Source organism: Peromyscus eremicus, chromosome 19 (assembly GCF_949786415.1).
Source record: "Peromyscus eremicus chromosome 19, PerEre_H2_v1, whole genome shotgun sequence".
NCBI classification, from domain to species: Eukaryota; Metazoa; Chordata; class Mammalia; order Rodentia; family Cricetidae; genus Peromyscus; species Peromyscus eremicus.
In genome coordinates, this window is record NC_081435.1 from 32406859 (window position 1) to 32429374 (window position 22516).

General features: G+C 40.0%; 1 protein-coding gene across 2 annotated transcripts in view; it reads right to left on the reverse strand.

Annotated features, from left to right (window-relative positions):
* Positions 1–7107: 7107 nt before the first annotated feature.
* Jakmip2 (janus kinase and microtubule interacting protein 2) overlaps positions 7108–22516 on the reverse strand; it is a 152563-nt gene continuing 137154 nt past the window's right edge. Inside the window, exons 20-22 of one of the 2 annotated variants that reach the window (XM_059245893.1) lie at positions 18034–18099; positions 14188–14258; positions 7108–7561 (exon numbers count right to left, since the gene is read on the reverse strand). In XM_059245893.1, coding sequence (XP_059101876.1) covers positions 14208–14258; positions 18034–18099 — 117 coding nt within the window. In that variant the 3' untranslated portion in view covers positions 7108–7561; positions 14188–14207. The remainder of the gene's footprint in view (positions 7562–14187; positions 14259–18033; positions 18100–22516) is intronic. The other variant, XM_059245894.1, reaches the window with a different exon arrangement.

Here is a 22516-nt window from a genome sequence, read left to right on the forward strand (position 1 = left end):
CTGATGTAAGTCTGGGGTATTTGGAGGGTGTGTAACTGGTCACCAGGCTTTTCAGGTCTTTGTGTTTACAGATGAATTTGCTGCCCGTGTGAACCCCTCCACATCCAGAAGTGAAAGGTTGCAAATTCAGATGGTGAAAACCATTGCAGAAGAGTGGGCACTCCAACACTTGATTTTAGGCTGTCACTTCAGATGGATGTGGGAAAGAAAAAAATGCACAACAAAACCCACAAAATACCATGTAAAGTCAACTTCAGACTTTTTTTTTGGGGGGGGGGGGGCGGGAATGCATGTTTTTCCTGGGCAAATGCTCCCTCTGGTGGCCAGAAAGTAGAATACAAAAAAATATAAACTAACTGGAGGACACCCAGGAAGGAGCAGGCCTAGAGAACAGTATAGTACCCAGGAAGGAGCAGGCATGCAGTAGAGTATAGTACCCAGAAGGCACAGGTATAGAGTACAGTATAGTACCCAGAAGGCACAGGTATAGAGTACAGTATAGTACCCAGAAGGAACAGACTCACACTACTTGGTAGTTTATTTGCACATGTTTTGGAAATATCTTTTGGTTCATGAAAAAAACAAAACTCTTCTTAAGCATAAGGTGGCAAAGTAAGAAAGGGAGAAGGAAGAAGGAGGAAAGGAAGGAGAGGAGGAGAGAAAGGAACAATGTAAGGAAGAGAATAGCAAAACAAACAAAAGCCCATTTATTTCCACCGAAGCATCCTGGTTCAGCTCTCTCTTCCTTCACGGAGCCTTCTCTGATCACCTGAATAGTATGTGAATCCTCCCCAGACAGTCCAACACAGAAAACAACAGAATGAGAGTCATTTAGTAAGATTCTGTTCAGGACAAGGACCTGACCTAGATGCAAAGGTGTGGTAGCTTAAAACAGCCCTCAGGTTTAACTAGGGAATGGAGTGAAAAGGCACAAACCCAGTAGCTTTGTTTGGGAAAAACGCAATAGGCGGCACAGGGAACATGGAAAGGCTACTCTGCCAGATACATGTTTTTCAAAGTTTCTTACTGATGCATGTGCATTGTACATAGTGCTGAGTTTCATAAAGACAGTTTTGAACACACTCACATCTTTTCCTATCCTTTCTCTCCCTCCAGTCCTTCCCTGACTGCCAGCCTTTCCTCCCCTAGTTTCCTTTCTATTGTTATATCTTATATACACATAAGTGGTTTCATGTGTCTGTAAGGAATCTGGCTCAACAAGTGTTAAAAACATATTCAATTCTTGAAGGAGGTGATAGCTAAGATACACCTTCAACTGTAAGACTTATGTAGGTAAGGGGAAAATGAGAGAATTCCTGGCCAGGAAGAGCATAAGTAAACCTAGAGCAGGAATTTGACTCAAAGGCTGCGCAGTGGCCAGCCCCTCAAGCCTGTCTAGGTTTTTCAAGTTCCATGAAATTTCACCCAGAGCATCTGGAACATAGAATTTGACACACAGTGGATGCTCCTGTAGAGAGCACACTTGCTCGGTTACCATGTCTGGTGACTCTACAAAGCAGAGGGCAGGGATAAATAGCTGGGAACAGGGAAGCAAGGTTAGAATTGGGATAGCGAGCACTTGGCACACTCATCTGAAAAGGGATGCTAAGAACCATAGCTCTTTGCAGATAGCTGTACATCCTGCTTTGGTCTCCTTGTAAGTGTGCCTGCGCCAAACACAGCATAAATTTGAGATTTCAGAAGACTGACAAGAGAAGATATGGGCTTCCTATTCTTGATGTTGAATTTATTTCACAAAATTATACTGTTAATCCTAATTTGCCTCACCCTGCTTTTACAAAACGTTATGAGTTGAGTTACAATTTTTAAAAAAATCCTAGGAATAATACAAGGTAAATATTTTTCTTAAAAATGCAGTTTATTTTTTCATAGAAACTAAAACACCAGAGTTCGTTGATTGCTATATTAAATACATAAATTATAAAATAACCATTCATAAAACTTTACATACAATAAATGGATTCCAGTCTCTATGGTGATACATACAGTACATGTACATGTCCCATGAACGTCCCATAATCCCTCTGCTGCAACCAGCCCAGTCCTCCCTCTCATGAGTAAGCAGTGAAGTAGCCTACAGAGTCATGCTGATGAGACAGGGAAAACCCTGATTAATGCAGGTGACTGTATTTCCTTTGAAAACAGGGGAACGCTTTGGAAACAGGCTCCCTGGATACACTAACTCAGTAGACACACAAGGAGTTGTGGATTCAAACCTATTCGCTCTAAACTTAAGTCCCAACAGAATTAGACACTATAGGTTAGATCATGCACAAAAGCTTCTTGAGATGCAAGTTTAGTTGATAAAAAAAACACAGGACCTTTGACTGACATTAATACTGTAAATTGCACTGGCTTTCTTTGTTGAGATTCTAGGAATAAAAATTTCTGGCTTAGGGGGACTGAGTCATTGAAAATTCACAGGCAACAGGAGAGAGTGGTAATGGTGGAAGGTGGGTCAGCCGAGCCAAGAGGCAGCCAAGGAAGGGTGAGTGTAGACACCATATGCTAGACAAAACCAAGTTGCCTAGCAACATCAGAAAAGCATCTTCCTTAAGTACTCTGTCCAGGTCTGAGTTACATATCTATTGATGCCTGCACCATCATACTGTGTACAGAATACATATGCATGAGTAAGTACATCTCATATTTATAAGTGTTTGGATGTTGATCTGCTTTACTGTGGGGGAGATAGTGTAGCTAGTGGGGTAAATAGGCACATTTTGTGAGGTGTCTGTCAAACCTAAGTGATTACAGTTTCTAACAGGTTCCAGGTCTGCTTCTAATTAGGAAATGAGATCATTCATCCTTTAGGAAGTATGCGCCGTCTTCATGGTGGGCAAAGGGGATTCAACATTGTTTGCCTCCACCACTGCCATCCTATAGGACTGTAGATAACAAAAATGGAAATATGATGGGTGTAAAGAGTTTGGTACAAAAGAGCAAAATCAAACCAGAAAGCCTCATTAAGTCAATCATTTGTACCTCTGAGTTTGACACAGTAGATTGAATGTAGTAAATTATAATCCATTTTCCGGCACTGCCCCTTTACATACATCTTTTAACATTCCAATTAAGAATTGGACTCAGGTTTTCCCAGCAATAGAAGATTTATTTAGGAAGAACTCAACTGCTAAAGTCAGGGATGGAACGAGGACCTACCCTGCTCAGTTCTGAAATGGAATAATAGAATTTGGCCCTTGAAGAGGCATCCTGAGGACCAACTCCATTCTTCCATCATGCTAAGTCCTTCTGTAGTTATGTCTGGAATCCACTCTCTAGGCAGTATTCTGTATGGGAATTATAAAGTAGTCAGGAAGGAGATCTTTCTCCTGTGTCTCTTTTCCCATCCAGAATAGAAATTCACTGGAAGAGGGGTGTGGGTCCATCCTGGAAGCAGTAGCTCAGGCCATAAACAGTCGTCTAAGATCTACTTCCATTACTGATACTTCAAAAGTTATTTTTTTTCCAAATAGTAGATCAAGTTTAATCCCTAAAACCTATTATGTTACCAGGGCAAGGATCTGGTGAGATATGGCTCTGTGCTGTCTAGAATACTCAGGCACCTGGGCTCAACCTCTAGCACCACCATAAAAAATAAAAATAAAAAAGGAGGGAGGTGAGGGAAAGGTGGAGAGAGAGAGGACAGTTAAATTGTAACAAAAGCAATGTGACTCCCAAATGACATAATTGGTTCCTACAGTTCTTATTCCAGTACACTCGTGTGTGTGTGTGTGTGTGTGTGTGTGTGTGTGTGTGTGTGTGTGTGTGTGTATTCCACTCCACTCTTTGACAGATAAAAAATACACAACTGTATGTTTTAATATAGAATACATTGGTCATCTACTTTGATGTAAGATTGCAGAGACGGTCCAGTTATTTAAATACCAACATATAACCAACAGATATTCTTTTTACAGTTTCTATGAAAACCCAGGCAGGTTAAAACAATAAGCATCATTTTAAAATAAGGTGCTTATCAATTACATTGAAGATATGAACATACAAATTTTACAATGGGTTTATAGAAAAAGTTAACAATAAATAAGCAGAAGAAAATTGGGTGAGATTTATGTAAATAATGAAAAATACACAGGTTGAAATAAAATACTGCAGCACAAATGATTTGGCAAATTTTATTTCTTCTACAGCGGGTGGGAACCCTTTCTGATCCCAGAGATGACTATATCTCCTAAGCTGGGGAGAACCACATACTTGCATAAGAAGTTATTTCTAGATGGAAGAAAAAAAAATCAAAATCAAGGCAAAGTGTATTCTTTCATTCTTAAAACCTTACTTTTAGCAGCAATTTAACTGACAAGACCTAAGACAAACAGGATCATCACTAACTTAATTCTTCATCTAAAATACAAGTTAGATGATATTTAAAAAGGGATGGTGAAGCTGATGACAGTGTTTTGTAGAATGGTTATCACACAGAGTCTTTGCATTTCTTCTCACTCATGGAGAGGTCACTGTCCTGGCAGTGCTAAATAGGAGCTTTTCTTTTTCTTGAACTACTCCAGTCAGTTTCAAAGAGATGCGTACTTGGCTAAGAGAACATAGGTAAATGAACTCTTATTGTGCTAATTCTCCCTAAATCTCTGGCCAAGTGTATCTGGATGGTACAGATACAGAAATTAAAAGAAGTGGGAATTATCTTTTTGGAAAATAAGAAACAAAGTCGTAGTAGACTTCTCTATTACTAAAGTTACATTCTTTTGGCTTTTTCTGAGCATCATACGCAAGGAAGCATTCCATTTTCATGGATCTGTAAATGAGCAGAACACACATCTGCGATTTTCTCAACATTGCTGTAGTTGTAAATATGGATGGAATCTTTCAAAATTCCCTAGTCTAAATATTAGAGCATTCATTTTGAGGACATGACCCAAACTTGGTAAAGATAACACCATTTAGCTCACAATCTAGAGAAATTTCCTTGGTATTCTGGATATTAAACAGAAAGAATGTTCTCCAACACACACACACACACACACACACACACACACACACACACACACACACACATATCTAAGTTTTAGAGATGACCAATCAGCTGCTGCTCTCACAGTTCAGTATGGGATCAATGCAATTCAACTAACAGCAGGGAAGCAGATATGGCATATTATTAACATTCATAATAATTTACATATAGTGCTCTGGTATTAAAATTAACCTATCAGGTTCTTGATAGGGAGGGCCAAAAGGAGAGAAGGAAGGCATGTTTGGAGCAGATAAAGTATGGATTTTCTAAAGTGGGCCCCATAATGGTAGGTGAAGTGTAATTAAAGAGGTAAAAAAAAAAAAAGTCATTTGTATTTATCCACACATGACTGAGAGTTAGCTGGGTGGCAGGCATAGTATAAGTACCCTGTTTTACATCAACTGCACAATGAACCTACTAATCTTTAGCGTTTGATCTGGAACTTACCTTAGTTGCACAAAGAGTCCATTGGATAGCTCTGATTTTTATGTTTGCGTTAGGGCACATCATCTGGCATTCCTTGAAATATTCGGGTTTCAGTTGCTTTCTCTTCTTGCCAACCCTTGGTTGCATGGTTGGCTCTCCTGTGATGACAACAGGGTCTTGGTTGATGGTGTGTTTATGCAATCGGGAGAGCATAGGAAGTGCTTAGCATGGGAACAACATAGTATGAGTCAATCCGTTTGCGATAGATGATTCAACATCATGGTTTTGAATCTCACAATTTATTGCTAACAATGTCCCAGGTAGCTTGATGGGGGAAGCTTCAGTGATGCTATGCTGTTTGAACCATACTCGGTAACTATTTCATTGTACAGGGAAGTCAAACAATATAGCATTTACAACAGTTACAAAGCACTTTGTGCTACTTTAAGCACCTCTTGTTCCAGAATTGCAAATAAAACCTTCCAAAAAAAAAAAAAAAAAAAAGAAAAAAAGAAAAGCATCTAACCCCCATTTTGCAGATGAGGAATCTGAGGCACAGAGAGGCTCAGTGACTGGGCCAAACACTTGAGTAAGCATTCAAAACAAGGACAGAAATGTGGGACTCCAGCATCCTGTTTTGTCTTGTAGATTTTTCGGTGGTTGTTCTGGCTTGGAAAATGCCAGTGCTGAAACTGAAGGAGAGTATGCTCAATTCACATATGGAACTATTTGTGTAACATTTCCTAGAAAGAGTTTCTGGCTCCCTACACACATTCTCTATGCATGGGAATTCTGGCCCCCAAAAGAAAACTTGGAATATTTGAAAACTTGAGGTTGTCTTGTTATCTACAGTAAATGAGGTGTAAAATCAGCTTTTCAGGAACATATACTTACTGTCAGCACTGAATCCAAGACTCAGTAATACATAACTTAGGAGAAGTACGAGTTTTCTACCTGCCTGTGGTAAAGAACCACAGTGTCAGTAACATGTTACCTCTTTCTAAAAAAGTAGACCCATCTTGTCTCTGTCAGCTATCTCAGAAAATAATTTCATTGTTCTAAATGACAAGAGTTCAGATTGCTTTGGGTATAGTAGGATACTTAATATCCATAGCTCTCTGACAAACCCGACTGTTGGTATTTGACTTATCACTTCTAGGATGTTACCCAAGTTGGACATCTTATTCATTTGCAGGCAATTTGAACTTGAAACTGGAAGATGCAGAGGTGTTTTCTGGCCCTAGTTCCCTATAGATCTTGACGCTCTAGATAGAGCTAAGTTAGGGAGTTTGTGACTTGTCGGTATAATCTTCATCATTTTCAATATGGATGAGACCAGTCTGTCCGTGGTGGAGAAATGCAGGTGTGTGATACGAGGAAGCGTCAGATTTCCATTTATAGCCCATGTTACACTCCCCAGAGTCCTTTGACTTGGTTGCTTGTAGCATAACTGGGATCCACTTCTGATCCCCAACTCCACCTTTTGGAGAAACAAAATGGAGAGTGTTTCTTCCATCCGTATCACGGACGTCTCTGTTCCTGAGTTTAAAACAATTATAAGGACAGAAAAGCAAATCCCTGTAGTAAGAAACCAGACTTTTCAAATGAAACATTTTATTGTAAATAGCTCCTCATAGGTACTCCTCGTGCTTCATTCCCCGCCCACCCTTGTTTTTTTTCTTTTGTTTTTTTTTAAAATGATGTTTATTTTCAGGAATAGTCTTTCCATGGGGTGTGGTGTTACATTAAAATGACCCCCCCTGCACAGCAGGAGTTGAATGTTTCTTTGTAACTTTGGTTCCATGCCCAAGACACATCTCTTGATCTGCTGAAACTGGTTTCATTGCTGAATTTTTCCTTTACACACTGTACGTTTATAGTTCTCTTCTTCTGGTTCGACATACACACGTTTCATTAAATGCAGCATATAATGTAGATTTTTCAACAGGGTCATTATAAACTGTCAAGTAAGAAACCTTGAGTAACGGCTTTAAAGCACAGTCTTGGCTACAAGGTAGGTAGTTCTTAGCTTTTGATTTCCCTTATGTCGGTGTAAACAATTTTGCCATCTTTGAAGGTTTAAAAGCATTTGCCTTCTGGGGTTATGATCTGTGTTCTTGATTTTTTCTGTAAGACAGAGGAAAAGAATTTATCAAATGTCATCTATGTTAACAGCTAAGTCAGAAAAAAGGCAAACTCTTTTCTTTTTTTAAATTAAGGATTTTTTAAATTTATTTTACGTACCAATCACAGATCCCCCTCTCCTCCCTTCTCCGGCCCTTCCTGTCTCCCCCCCCCCCACAACCTACCCCCCATTCCCTCCTCCAACAAGGCAAGGTCTCCCAAAGGGAGTCTGCAGACCCTGGTACATTTAGTAGAGGCAGGTCTAAGCCCTTCTCCCTGCATCAAGGCTGTGCAAGATGTAGCTTGATCTGCTTAAAAGGCAAACTCTTACACAAGACAAGTTTTGTTCAATCTCTGGCAGAAAAAACCAAATTGAAACCCAAAACAAGCTTTTAAAAATAAAGATAAAACATTATTATTCTTGTCTATGTTTTGAGCTGAATGCTTTTTGGAAAATCATATAATATCTCCAGGCTTAGTTGCTTTAAGAGAGAAAAAAATAATTATTTATTCCATGATTTATTGAAATAAGATACATATAAAGAAATGATAGTTTTTATAGTTGGTGCCTGGATCTGTTAGCAATTATCAATATTGCCAGATACTATTTTAAAAGCTACGTTATCTACAATTTTCTATGATTTACTTTTATATCACACTTCCTATTCTACAATTACAACCACTGGCATGTTTTCTCACCCCAGGGACTGATAGAACACCCTGAGAATTCTGCAGTACGGACTCTTTGGTTGACTCTGAAATGTCCTGAAAATGAGCTGTGGCCATGTCTGGATTTTCACTTAAGTAGAACTCTCCTTTATAATGTTCTCTCTTCCAAGGAAAGCCAGACATGGCACAAGAGGACATGCTATCATGTCTTGCTTAAGGACAGGTCTTTGCTCTGAATGACATGGATAGAGCAAAAAAAATTCTTTGTTGTTGCCTCAAGTTATTCAGCTTCCCTAAGCAGCGCTTTTTTTCATCTAAATAAATAATGAAAGTATTGATTCTGTAGAAAGGTTATGCTATTGTCCCAGAAATGTTGACCAAGATCCAAATTGATAGATAAGGAGATATTCCATATCTCCATCCCATTTCCAAATCACCACATAGAGGCACATTAAACAGACAAACTCTTGCTGTAGGTACAAGTTAGATATATCTGTAGTGTTTGTTTGTGTGAACATTTTGCTCCAAAGGTTTAGATTAGGACGGTGAGTGTAGTCACAGAGTAGGTTATGGGAAAGGTGTACAATGAATGAGAGGTTGTGATGAGAGAAGGCATAGAAGATGGGCAGGTGGGTAAACGCACTTGCTGCATAAGCCTGATGACCTGAGTTTGGATTCCCAGAACCTATAAAGAAGCTGGATGTTGTGGTACTTATATGTAACCCCAGCACTTCTATAAGGATGTGGGAGGTAGAGATAGGAGAATTACCTGGAATCTTACAGACCATCTAGCCTGGAGTACATAGTACAGCTGCTGAAGAAAGAGGGAGTTTGCCTTATCAATGTGGAAAGAAAGAACCAACCTCCACACACGTATAAAATAAACAAATGAATGAATGAATGGCTAAATAGACAAATAAAAAAGAATACATTGGGGGGAGGAGCATTGCCAAGAGGCATTAAAAGATTGGTGATGTGTACACAGCAAGAGACCTGTCTTTTGTATATATAATTCTTTCTCTTCTCTTGTTTTTCAGAGGAGAGAATTGGAGTGGGACGACAGAGTAGAGATAGGGACAGAAGTTTTATGATCTCTGCTGATGCTTCAACAAGAGATGGGCTCCCCAGAAAGAAGCTGTGGGCTAGAGCACCACTGGTGGGAGCCAGAACAGCACCGGAGAGGGTTGGGTCTCAGGTAGGCTGAGACTAGTACACTGTACATTCTTGGAATGGCCCTTTGAAAAGCACGTGTTTGATGCATACTCTCAGGATGGCCAGTCTTTGGCCACCTCTCCAAGAAAAGACTTCAAAGACCTGATCAGTCAAAGTCAGTGAAATTGTGATAATCATTCAGAAGCAGGATCCCTCTTCTTCTGCTCCTCTGTCCTCTCAATAAACACTGGGTCCCATGGATGGAAGGCAGGCATGAGATCTACAGCTAAATCATGAACCTATTCATCTTCAGGGGTATCTGACCTTAACTAAGATAGGATAAGAAAAGACATGAGATTAAATTAAATATGAGATTGAAATTTTAAACTGAGCAAGATTTTCAGGTACTAGAAGTGAATGGGAAGTGGTGGAATACATCGAAGAATTATTTAAAGGATGAGGAAAGGAAGCGAGACTGAACTGAAAAGATGAGACTCAGTTCACATTTACACCCCACTACCACAAGAGCTTAATAATGTTTTCAGGGGCCAGAGAGTTGGCTCTTTGGTTAAGAGCACTGCTGCTTTTCCAGAAGACCCAGATTTGATTCCCAGTACTCAAGTGGTGGCGGCTAACAACCACCTATAACTCCAGTTTCAGGAGACCCAATGCCCTCTTCTGGCTTCTGGAGAAACTGCACACACGTGGTGAACAGACATACATGCAGGCAAAACACCCATACACATAAGATATAATAGTATTTTTTTTAAAAAAGAATAATATTCTTCACTCTCCGGCAAAGAGATCTCATCTGAACCTATACAACAGTGTTTTAGATGGATGTTTATGCATCTGTATACATAAAATAAATAGATTCCCTCCCAAGGACATTTACTTGGAAGTTTTCAGTTTATATTCTATGAGAGATTGCATCATGTATTCTGGATCACAGGCATATATCATTTTCATTTATTTTCTGTTTGATTTTGGCCATGGCTAGCTTTGTATTCCCAGTTCCCTTACCCTCACTGCCCCAATATTGGGACTGTAGCTATCTGCCACCCTTTCTGCTTATCATAATGAGCTAGATAATACTTGTTGTCTTTAGCACATGTTAGTTTTTTAAAACCAATTAGCTTATAACCAATTTCCTAGGATTTTACATTTTTACAAATTAAGGAGTGTCTTTAAAGGAAATTATTATTGCTATTGTGAGGCCAGCTGCATTCAAACTGAATAACATCAATTATCCAGAATCACACTGTGAGCCACAGAGATTTTTTTAAGTAAGTTTTGACTTTTACCTTCCTTCTCTGAAGCATACAGGTATCATTCTGAACGTATATGCCAGCAGGCTCTGAACCAAGAGCATGTGACCTCTGATTTGTGACTTAAGTATCTTCAAACAATACTTTTATTGGTTAGTTGAGATTTTCATACAATATATTTTGATAATATTCACTTTAATCCTCCAGTTCCTTCCATACCAACTCTGATCCCTACCTCCCTAACTTTTGTTCTCAGGTGCTTTTTAAACCCACCGAGTCCAATTTGTTTTACTCTTGGGTGGTGGCTCTCCAATGGGGTTGCGATTGACCTACTCTGGACCACATCCTCAAAGAAAATTGCCTCTCCCTAGCAGCCAAAGACTGTAGTATCTTAAAGGCATGATCATTCACCCAGTCACACCATTTGGAAACTTGGGGATAAGTCTCACACTTTTCATTCCTTCAGAACTCAAATGCAATGTATCATTCAATAAATTCATGTGGAATTCAGTAAAAGATAGCCATTGTTATTTCTATCTTACTGATAAAGAAAATGGCATTGAGAATTGTTAAGTAATTGATCTGTGCAAGTACGGGGGTGAAAACATATAATATTGAATGAGAACTAACTGAGGCTAGAGGGTAGAGGCTTCTTTGGCTTGCCTATTGACATAGGAGGTGATACTGTCATGGATCAGATTATTAGCTCATAAAATGCCAGAGGGAATTAAGTAGGTTCTTTTTGCCCTTCTATTCCTTCTTTTATATGAGGACATAGTGTCTCTTACAGAACACATAGCAATGTGTCACCTTGGAAAGAGAAACTGAGCCTTCACCAGACACAGATTGTCAATGACTGGATGTAGACTTCTTAACCTCCAAACTGTGAAAAACAACTCCTTAATATTTATAAATCACCCAGTCTGGGTAGTTTTTTTATGGGGGTGCAGACCCACAAAATAATAAAGTATAATAAGAGAATAGCATTTATTTAACAGGGCTGTTACTAGTGTTCGATAAAAATATAGTTATGACCTTTTTGGCTGGGGCTAGAGATTGAAATCAGGGCGATGTAAATGCCAGGATGATGCATTTTTAAAAACTACCAGGGATCACTTACAGTATTGCTCAAAGAAAGCATGACTATGAATTAAAGAATGTATATCTTCATATGCAAGTTAGTTTTAGGCTTATGAACAGAATCAATTATTGACTTAGTATATACAAGATCATCTGTGGTATGCTTTTACTATCTGTGAACAATCTGATTATTTTTCTTCTTTCCACCTTTATCTAAATTGCTTTGCAGACACAAATAACATCATTCAGTTTTCAGTAGTGTTGGCTTTCCATAAGCTAATCAAGGCAAGATTATTTTCTGAAAAGAGGCAACTTCTTGTTTGGATTTATGTTACAATCTTCTTGGAAACATTGAAAGTTATGTTTTCATATTTATATTACAAAAATCAGCAAATGCAATAACTAACTTTAAAAATAATAGTAGCTAGCTAGGAATTGCAAATTATTTAATTATTTTGCAGGCGATTTGGTAAGTATTTTTCATATATGGCATCATTTAATTCTCTCAACACATCACCATGCTGCAGGTAAATACTTAAAGACTCACATAGATTAAATAAATAGTCTACTATCATACTTCTAGTCTGTGGCGAAATTCACACTATAATTGACTTCTCAACCACTGTCATTTTCCCTGCATACATCTCATACTGACCAGATTCATTATCACATTTATTTGCTATTATATTTTTACATTAGTCCTTCATTTTAGAGAAAGTGACTAAGTATGAATTGGGTGTTGCTTTAAAGCACACAGCCAATCTTGAATATTCCTCAGGAACCCCCCAAACCATGGAGATGACACAGTGTGATTTTACAAGACAACGTCTGAGTGACATATGAAACAGCAGAAGAAGTTGCGCCTGCATGACGATGTGAACATCCTTCGGAATGCAGTAGAGATGCCCTGCTGTTTGCTGAATAAAACTGACTGGCGTGAGGCTTGTGGGTTCAGCCCCTGCTCCTGCCAAGCACAGCTGCATAATAGTGGACAGTCACTTGATGTCATGTCTAACTGTAAAATGGGAATAAAAGCGATACTTACCTTGGAGAGTGATTGGTGAGGATTGAAAGCACTTGTAGCTCAGAATAACTCCCGGTACACGACAGCATGAGTTTTAGTGATACTGAAGTTTTTTGCCTTTCTACCTGATATTTATGGGATCTAGTTTGTCTTTCCTAAATTACCGTGTAGCATTGCCTCCTTAATAACTTTATCTACTCTGCTTATTTTGAGGGGGAACTGTTTGCTGACATTGTGGCCCCGTTAGTGCTGAACTAGTTAGTGTCTTCCTCCTTTACACCCTATGCTCTCCCTCCCTTGATGAGGCTCAGTCTTCTTAGTGCATGGCAAAATTATCTCCAGACAATGGATAGTTTTCAGACTATAAAGATAATCTTTTGGAAGAAGAAATATGGCCAGAGGATTGCTATTCAAAGGGCATAAACTTTCTAAGCCTTTTTGTTTCCATCTCCCAACTTCAGGTCATGTTAAAGCCTTCTTATTTGTTTTACAGGGAGACAATGAGGTTAACATCCATGAAGAGGGAAAGTGTTCTTTCCTATCTTTCTGCTTGCTAGAAGAATAACTAATATGAAGCCTAGACGGGAACTCTGCACAATGTAATTTCACAGGATAATCAAAGTCAAAGTGGTCCATAGGAAGTATATTTAGAATGTCAGGGGGAACCCCCCATTTGAACAGTAATATTGAGCTTTGTGGTTTCCATTGCTGATTGGATATCAGAACTACCTGCTATTCTGTGAGCCGCAGACCAGTCCCTGCTCTCTATCCTTCCCACCTTCCATCAACTCTATCAAGCTCAAGTGGTCTGGCTCATGGGGTGCATGATAAGGCTTCTGGGCATGTTATTTTCAGCACTGAGAACATTGAGAACTACAAGCTAGAATTACTAATGCCTATGCTCATCAGACACAGGCTTGGTAATGACCATAACAAGGCTTCATTTTTTTTCTTCTTGAATTGATGTTGAAAAGTATATTGTTTTAAAACAAGATCTAAGTTCACTTAATATCATGCTTTCATGACTTCTGTTGTGGAAAGGTTGGGACAGAATTACAATAGTGGTCATAATTGGTTTCTCTGAGTCTTAGAACCAGCATATTCATGCTGGAGAAATACTAAAGGCACAATGACGTTTTTTTCACTTGGTGGATACACAGACACAATGCCGACTGGGTGATGGACAGCCACAATGAGAACACTAAGATTCACAGACTTTGCAACTTCTGAAGGCAATATAATTAAACTGAAAACATCACTTCCACACCATAAACTTTAAGTTTTAAAAATAGTCCACCTGAATTGAACCTATGTCTTATTTTATGGCTAACTAAACTGTTTGGTTTGGAAAAAACCTGTGATGCAATAACAACGTGTAATATGCTTCTTATCAGCTACCTCTTAGAGCTGCACCATTGAGTTAAATGGAATCTTACCTTTAAGAGGCACCTTGACATCAAGGCCATAGAATGAAGGCAAGAGAGAAGAACAAGAATAGAAACAGAAACTGCAGAAGAAAAAGAAGGAAATTATGTAAATCTGAACTTCCATCAACATTCAGGTAGCACAAAAGCTTTCCACATTACCTCATTAAAAACAAAAACAAGCTTTTGTTTACCTATTGCCTCTAACATGGATGCATACATTTTAGAATTAATAATAAGGCATTCTCACATACAGTTGCTCTAGGCTTTAGGCTTCAAGTTTCATAGATGAGAAAAACTAAGCACAGAGTAGTAAAGTGGTGTCTCACTAAATAGAATCTTGCGGCGCAATGTGAGCCAAAGCGCAGATATTGTGAGCTGCACTTTCTTGTGGGCATTGTCTCTCTTCTCCAGGGATGCGAGGGTATTATTTCAAAACTGTAATCAGAGATTTGTGCTCATTAAGCTGTCACTGCTTAGTTAATGTGACAGGTTTTAGGGACAAGAGCCAGCAGGAAGAATATTAAGGTGTAGTGTGATGATCACCTGCAGTGGGCCACTTGTGAGGAGATGGGGCACTGTTAGGAATACAAAGTATAAATTGGGCATGTCCTGTGCAAATTCAAATGTGTGTTCCTCCTACTGGTATGGAAGATATTTTTATACCAATGGCATTTCAAATAATGAATAAGTTATATTCGAGCTGTCCTCACCTTGAGATAGACCTCTTTATATTTGACTTATTAATAACCTAATTTGATCTCTTTACCAAAATCCTTTATTAGAGAAACAAAAAATTAGATGAATTAACGCATGCTTATGAAGTACTGGAATAAAACCAACTATGTATTAATTATAAAATGTCACAGGCCAGGTAAAATGTGGATTCCCTTGGTAGTTTAAATTACATTATGCCACTCTAGGAACATCCTATGATTTCAGCATGTTGGAATAGGGTCCTGGATGGCATTTACACATTGCAAATACTATTCATCTAATTCTCTCGTTGCCACTGCTTATAAGGTTCTTGCAACATTATAGCAACAAAGTTATAAACATAACATGCTAAAAGCCATGTGTTGATGACTTCTTTTATTTTATATTTTTCTATTTGTTTATAATATTACATATTTAAAAACATATGTTTATATTTTGTATTTATAAGTTTTGACTTATTTTATTAAAGGAAACACTCTTTTAAAAAATATTCCTTGTTTTCTTTTTGGTTTTTGAGATAGGGTTTCTCTAATAGCCCTGGCTGTCCTGGAACTCATTTTGTAGACCAGGCTGACCTTGAACTCATGGAGATTTGCCTGCTTCTGCCTCCTGAGTGCTGAGATTAAAGGCATGTGCCATCAATCCGGGCTTTTAAAAAGTCTTTCTTGAAGATACACCCATCAAGGACTAGAGAATGAGGGAGAATGGAAGGCTTCCCACTATTCCTTCAAGGAGAAGGTTGGACAGAAGAGTTGAGCATGAAGAGATGACCAGTACCTTGGTCTGTTACAACAGACTGAGCTTCTGCAGTGTGGTGGGACCTGAAGTCAGTCACCCTGGCCTCTCATCTTGATTTGCCTGGACTGGTTATACAATCTTGGGCAAGATGTTTACTTTCTTTGATGCACTGCTTATTACATGCGTAAGAGGGACGACACCATCTGCTGTGTCTCCCTCGTGGAATAATTATAAGAAGTAAAGGAAACAACAACAGCGGCAGTGCATTGGCCACAGGAACTGCTGCGTGCGTGTGGTTGAGGCTGTTTTGTTTGGCTTGTTGATATCCCCTGATTTACACCAACTGTGTGCATGAAAATGAGCCACCCCAGCCCAGCAGGGACACCATGCGCATCCTGAGTAGGCTTTCAAGTATCCCAACAGGGAGAATGAAGAGTGTGCTGACACAAAGGACACTTAGCTGCTTTAGTAGGCTGGAGGACAAGTGGGAGTGGGGTCACGTGAGCAGAGCACCTAGTGTGAACCTCATCTCCCATTCTATGGTCTCTCAAGAGTCAACCGGCTTGTTGTTATTTAAGTAGTTCCATTCACTGTTTTAAGACAATATTCAGTAGAAATTCATGTATTACTTCATTATCAAAAATGTCTAAGAAGTTCAGGTCTATAAATATTATGGAACAAAATGATGGTGAGATAGTGTCATTAAGTTCTCCTGTTGATAGTCTTAATTGCTCTTCTCCCCAAACTTCCACAGGATTCATTTGGATAGGAGCTGGGGTGGCCACCCAAATGGCTCCACTTTTGGAAGCCTCTCTTGAAGGGGGCTGAATAGCACCCCGAAATTTCTGCACAGAATTGCCTCAACTGCATCTTCCTGTTTGAGTCAGAACAAGGGGAGTTTAGGGATAAACACCAAGTCAGACCAGACCTGGCCTCTCCAAAATGTCAGAAACTGAAGGCATGATATGTGTCCTCCAACAACCAGGGAACTGGGAGCAGCCCCTGCCTTCTCTGCGTCTTTCCACCAACTGCAAGGAAACTGAATGTAGTTCTTGGGTCACTGTAATTTACATATACCTCACTCAGTGCTGAAGAACCAAATGGTCTGAAATGAGGGAAGATAGATTTAAAATTTTAAGGAGGACATGTACTTCAAGGATGGGAAAATTTCAGAATACTTTTAAATTTGACCTTTATTTTCTTAAGGTTTCCTAATTTTCATATGTGATTTCATTCCTCATGGTACCCATGAGGGGAGGTCAGTGTGGGTATTGTCATTCCCATTTTATGGGCACCAAGGTGTATTTGTAGTCACTGACCCAAGGTGATATCAGAATCTGAAGTTCACCAGTCTAAGAATGTGAGCGCCCAGTGATATGGCTTCCTTCCAGACTGCACTGACTTCTTCTGACCTCACACATACGGACCATGACACATGCCTTTTTGGAGGAACTCAATTCTAACCATAGTCTCAGGAATGGCAGATGGTTTGCCGTGGTCTTCTTGAATTCCATGGAAATTACAGTCAAACAACCTACTTCAACCCAAGGGTTTGTAGAGCTACTTTCTGTCAGGGAAACAGACGCTTGGGAGAGAACCCTTCTGCTCTCTTTCTGCATTCCTCAGCAGAATGCTCCTGGCCTGTCAGGCAGGACAGGCCTTTACGTCAGACTGAGCATTTCTCTTCCATCAACACTCAATCATTTCCACATGCCCTCTTTAGAACACCATTACTTTTTTTTCCCTAAACACAGGATCTCTTCGAAGAAATTTCTCTTTTTTGGGGGGGTGGGGTGGGGTATGAGGGGTGGAGGTGGGCAGTGTATTTCAGGACAAAGGTTTCTCTGTGCAACAGCCCTGGCCGTCCTGGAACTCGCTCTGTAGACCAGGCTGGCCTCAGACTCAGAGATCCACCTGCCTCTGCCTCCCCAGTGCTGGGATTAAAGGCGTGTGGCACTCTTTCTAACTACCGGAGAAATGACAGGGAGGTGCACCTACTGCCATCAACCTGGGTTTCTGAACTCATTGTTGAAGTGAAACTGAAGCCCAGGGATGAAAGGGATTTTTATGAATAATGGAAAATGTTTTTGTTTTGTTTTGTTTTGTTTTAAGTATGAAAATGTCTTTGAAAGAAAAAAGCAAATTAGAGTACTGGAGGGGAAAAAGTACTGGAAATGAAGATGAGGAGGGTAGAGAGAAGGGAATCAAAATCACACATGGCACAAACACCAAGGCTGCTGATGGGACGGCATCACCCCGAACCCTGGCGTCCTACGGAAGGTGGGCACAACTTCCCCTGTACCTATGTCTGCCTGTGCCAGGCACGGTAACCAAGACGGAGGAGAAAGCACAGAGGCCAAGTCAGCAGCACTTTAAGACTGAGCAAAGGAGGTTAATGCATACCTTTTCTTCTAAGTCCTTTATCTGCCGCTTTTGGATGTCTGTCTTATCTTCTAGGTCACGGATTCTCTGAATAAAACAGGGAAAACACTGTTAGGTGCTAAGTTGTTGAGGAAATTGTTCACCAAACAAATCATAATGCTTTCTATGAAAACATTGATATTAGTGCCAGCAGATGGAAATAGCACAAACATACTTTTCCCTATCTACAGAGTTTCTGCATGTTCCAAAGCTGATCCAGACTCATGGTGGGAAAATATTGTTAAATATATATATATATATATATATATATATATATATATATATATATATATATATATATATACAGGATTTCTCTGTGAAACAGTCCTGGCTGTCCTGAAACTCACTCTGTAGACCAGGCTGGCCTCGAACTAACAGAGATCCACCTGTCTGTGCCTCCTGAGTGCTGGGATAAAACTTGTGCACCACCACTGCCTGTGGTCACTGGTAATATTTTTGAGCAGAGTATTTTATACCTGCTTTAGTTTGGAGCTTAAAAACCTTCCCAAACAACACACACTACTAACATGGTCATCAGCCTGTATGGCTGATGGGAGGTAGGGTTTTGGGGAAGGCAGTTAGGTCATTGGGGCATTCCCTTGAAGAGGATAGTGGGACCTCAATCTCATTCCCCTCTTTGCTTTCCAACTGCCACAGGGTGAGCAACTTTGTTCACTCATGCTTCTTCTAAGATGAACTGCCACAGAGCAAGGAGCCAGCTGCGATCGTGGACAGGAAGTTCTGAAAGCATAAGCACAAAAGAACCTTACCTCTGACTTCACTGGCTTTCTCGGGCTACTGACAAACCACCTCGTTCTTACCAACTGCAGAGGCCTGACCCAGGTGGGAGGTGTGTATTCCACCACAGTGCCACTGGGTTTGGCCACATTGCTTTTTGCCCTGGGGAATGTGAGCTTACATGAAATGTAGGAATGCCATACCCTTGTAACAAAGCAGCAAGTCTTAGAACGAGCGAGCGTCAAGTGAATGCCCTCGTCAACTCTTTGGATTGATATTCTGGTTGCTTATTTGGACAGTAAAAAATGGCTGAAGCTGACTGTGAAACAGCAGACCACTGTTGGCCTTTCTTGTCTTCCTGCTTCAACTGCCTTCGGGGATGGAATTTCCTCACAAAACATGACTGACCAATTCTCAAAAGCCAGTAGAGAGTACACTTTAATACAACTTCTCAGAAGTAAGCTGATAAGCTGGGGATGAAGCAATCGTAACAAAATATCACAGCAGTCAGTCAGGAATGCAGAAAAGCCTTTGTAACCACATTCCACACACGGAGACGTCACAGGTTGGATAATGGCATTACACAGACAACTGCAGAGGAGCAAAAAAAGTCTTCACAATTCCCCTTGACATCCCAAAGGCTTTTGGTACCCATGGGCATCGTGATGCATTGCAAGCTTGTTGTTGAATGACCACTGTTTGCAGGAACTAAAACAGTGAACTGGCCCTTCAGCTAGAAGCCTATGAGGGTGGTAACATACAGAGAAGTTTTTATAATGCAGTGTGGGGAGAAAAAATACGGAAGCTAACAGAAAAGAAAATATTTCAACATGGAAATCAAGTCTCTTCTCTGAAATGTGTCAACTAGAGGTGATTTTTACCCTCTCCTGGACGGAGACATTTGGCAATGTCTGAGGACTTCTCAAGTTGGTTGGTATGCTTATTTTATAATGCATAATTATTTCATATTTTAGTATAGTAGCAAATTTGTGTACCTATCACCAGTACTTAACTGTGTTAATATTTCTTATTGTCACAACTGCATTGTAGGATATTTAACAGCTCTTCTGGCTTAGGGCCAGCAGACGCCATTACATCCCACAATGCAGGAGACATCCTCCCACCTCAGAGAATTAATAGTGATCTAGATGATCTCTCTTAGTCCCGCCAAGATTGACAAATGCCACTGTCAAAGAAAGGAGGTGAGGCTTGTGCTCTAGTTGCCATTCTGACCTGTTGATGAATGACGGAGATGCAGGTGAGCCTGGAATATGGTAGCACCTACCTATGTGTGATGTGTATGCTGGTGTGTACTTCAGTGGTACCGCATGTGCTCTAAGGCTATACAACAAAACAATAAATGTGCTAGGCATTTCCTTCTTGTTTATGCACACAATTCCTTGCTTGTGTCTGCATAGAGACATACATATTGATTCAGAGAACCATCCATCCATGCAACTACTGAAGTGCTTATTCAGCCATGAACTCTGCGCTTGCTGACCATTTTCTGACATGTCTATGACTGTATCATCTGTACTGAAGAATACAGCTAAGGCATCACCTAGTTCCTCATCCCAAGGAGCTATGATGTTCTTTGACAAGATAGAACGTAAAACCGAGAATAACAGAATTAAATAGCAAAGGTGAAAAATGGCAAGGATGTAAAACGCTGTCACCCATCTCCAGTTCCTAGGGCTGTGTTAGTCTGTAGACAGACCAATCCACACGGTAGATGAATCCATTATTCTTCATTACATGTTATAAGCTTGTTTCTCTTTCCCAGACACTTGCCATCTGACCAAGAGGAAACATTGTGAGTCCCAAACAGATTCTCATATTCTCTCTCTCCATCTCCCCTCCTCCCTCCTTCCCTCTCTCCCTCTCTCACTATCAAGTACATGAACTCATCTTCATCCCTTATTGGATCTGATGAGACAACTTATTTTTAGTTGTTCCTGCTTCTCATCTGGTCCATCCTCATCATATTAAAATCTGTCCTTCCTACATGAACTAATATAGCTAATCTGAACATGAAATGCAAAATAATCAGGTTGGGGTATGGTATAGCATCTGTCTAGCATGCATAAGACCCCCAGTACTATTCTCAGCTTCACAAGGGTGAAAAGGTTAGAAAGATCACAGTAGTCCTGAGTCTAAGAGGTGGGGAAAGGAAAAGTTATCTGAGTTGCATTAACATTAATACCGAATTCTTGCAAGGCCCCACACTGATCTTGACTCTTCATTGGTCTCCAGCTTCACCTCTTAGCCCGACTCTGTGCACACCAGCCATACTGACTTCTTCTGTGGCTCTTGAATGTACAGCGGGACTTAGTGCTTGCTCCTTTTTCTGAGACCTTTGTGTGACTGGTTCCCTGGTTTGCATGGATCTTCAGAGGTATCCTCTGACTACCTGTCCTAACATATTTATCCTTTCTGACTCACATGTACACCCATATATGTTGTCCAAGCTTATTCCTAGCACTTAGTGGCTCTCTTAGAGATAGTTCACGCTGTGGTTCATTTGTGGCATGACTTTGTCCTTTCTCACCTGTATGGCAGATCAGATGTCTAAAGTAACTGCCATATTCACAGCATCTGGTACATAGCTGGCTCTGAATATATGGCTTTTACTGATTATAAGATAAGGCTTTAAACATATTTTTTAAAGAGTGTTTTGTACATTTTGTTCATCCAGCAGAGGATTCTGGAAGAGGTGAACCTCTAATAGGGACTTGAAAAAATGAGAATGTTTGAATGCCATTTTTTTGGTGGAAAATTAGGCAAGCAAAGGCTTTGGAATAGGAAACCACGAATAAGTGGCACTAGGCTTTGCACTGGAAAGAACTCAGGAGATGGACTGGAAAGAACATCTTAAGGGAGAGATGACTAGCTAATGAAGGACCTTAAGAAACCTACACAGGACTTGACTCACTTTGAAAGGGAAACCACAGATGCCCTTGAGCAAGAAATTGTCACGGGGAAGTTGATAAAAACCAGGGCTGACTTATGCAACAAACTGAAGGGAGAAGAGGGAAATTCCTACAATGTGATTTCCACAGCCCTTGGGGGACCATGGGCCTTTGTTAATGCCATTTAACAAAATACACCATAATTATTTTCTTCATGCTAATCACCTTTGTCTTCAAATACACAGGAGGGCAGTGTCCACGGTGAATATTCTAGATATCCAGCACATGGAATCTACCACTAGGAAGTACATTGAAATGTCTGAGTGCATGTGTAGATGATAGAGTCAGGCACCTGGAAACCACTATAATAATGAAAGATCCTGCAAATGCCTGTAACAGTGTGAGCAAAATAGGAAAGCTTCAAAGCACTTGGGGGCCAACATCAGTTGGATGTGGTCCTACCTAAGTTCACTGAGGCAGAGGACAGAGAAGGCATAAGTGTTGAAGCCTGAGTAATTTTAGATAAGGTCATTCTACTGACTCAAACAGATAGAGAGGAAAGATAAGGACAAGAATGCATACTGTTTTCATCTTGGGATATCTAAGCATAAATGTCTGGCAAATAGCTAGCAATGACCTCTAAAATTTACACATCATAATTACATCATAGTTGTATTTGACACATCCTGACCAATGCCTTCTGGAATAACTCTGCTATTAAGTACTTTACTGATGAAAAGGGAAGAGAAAAGTAAGAAATAATTATAAAAGGTACATTTAATGTGAACATTTGTTAGGGAGAGGGAAATGCCAGGGAA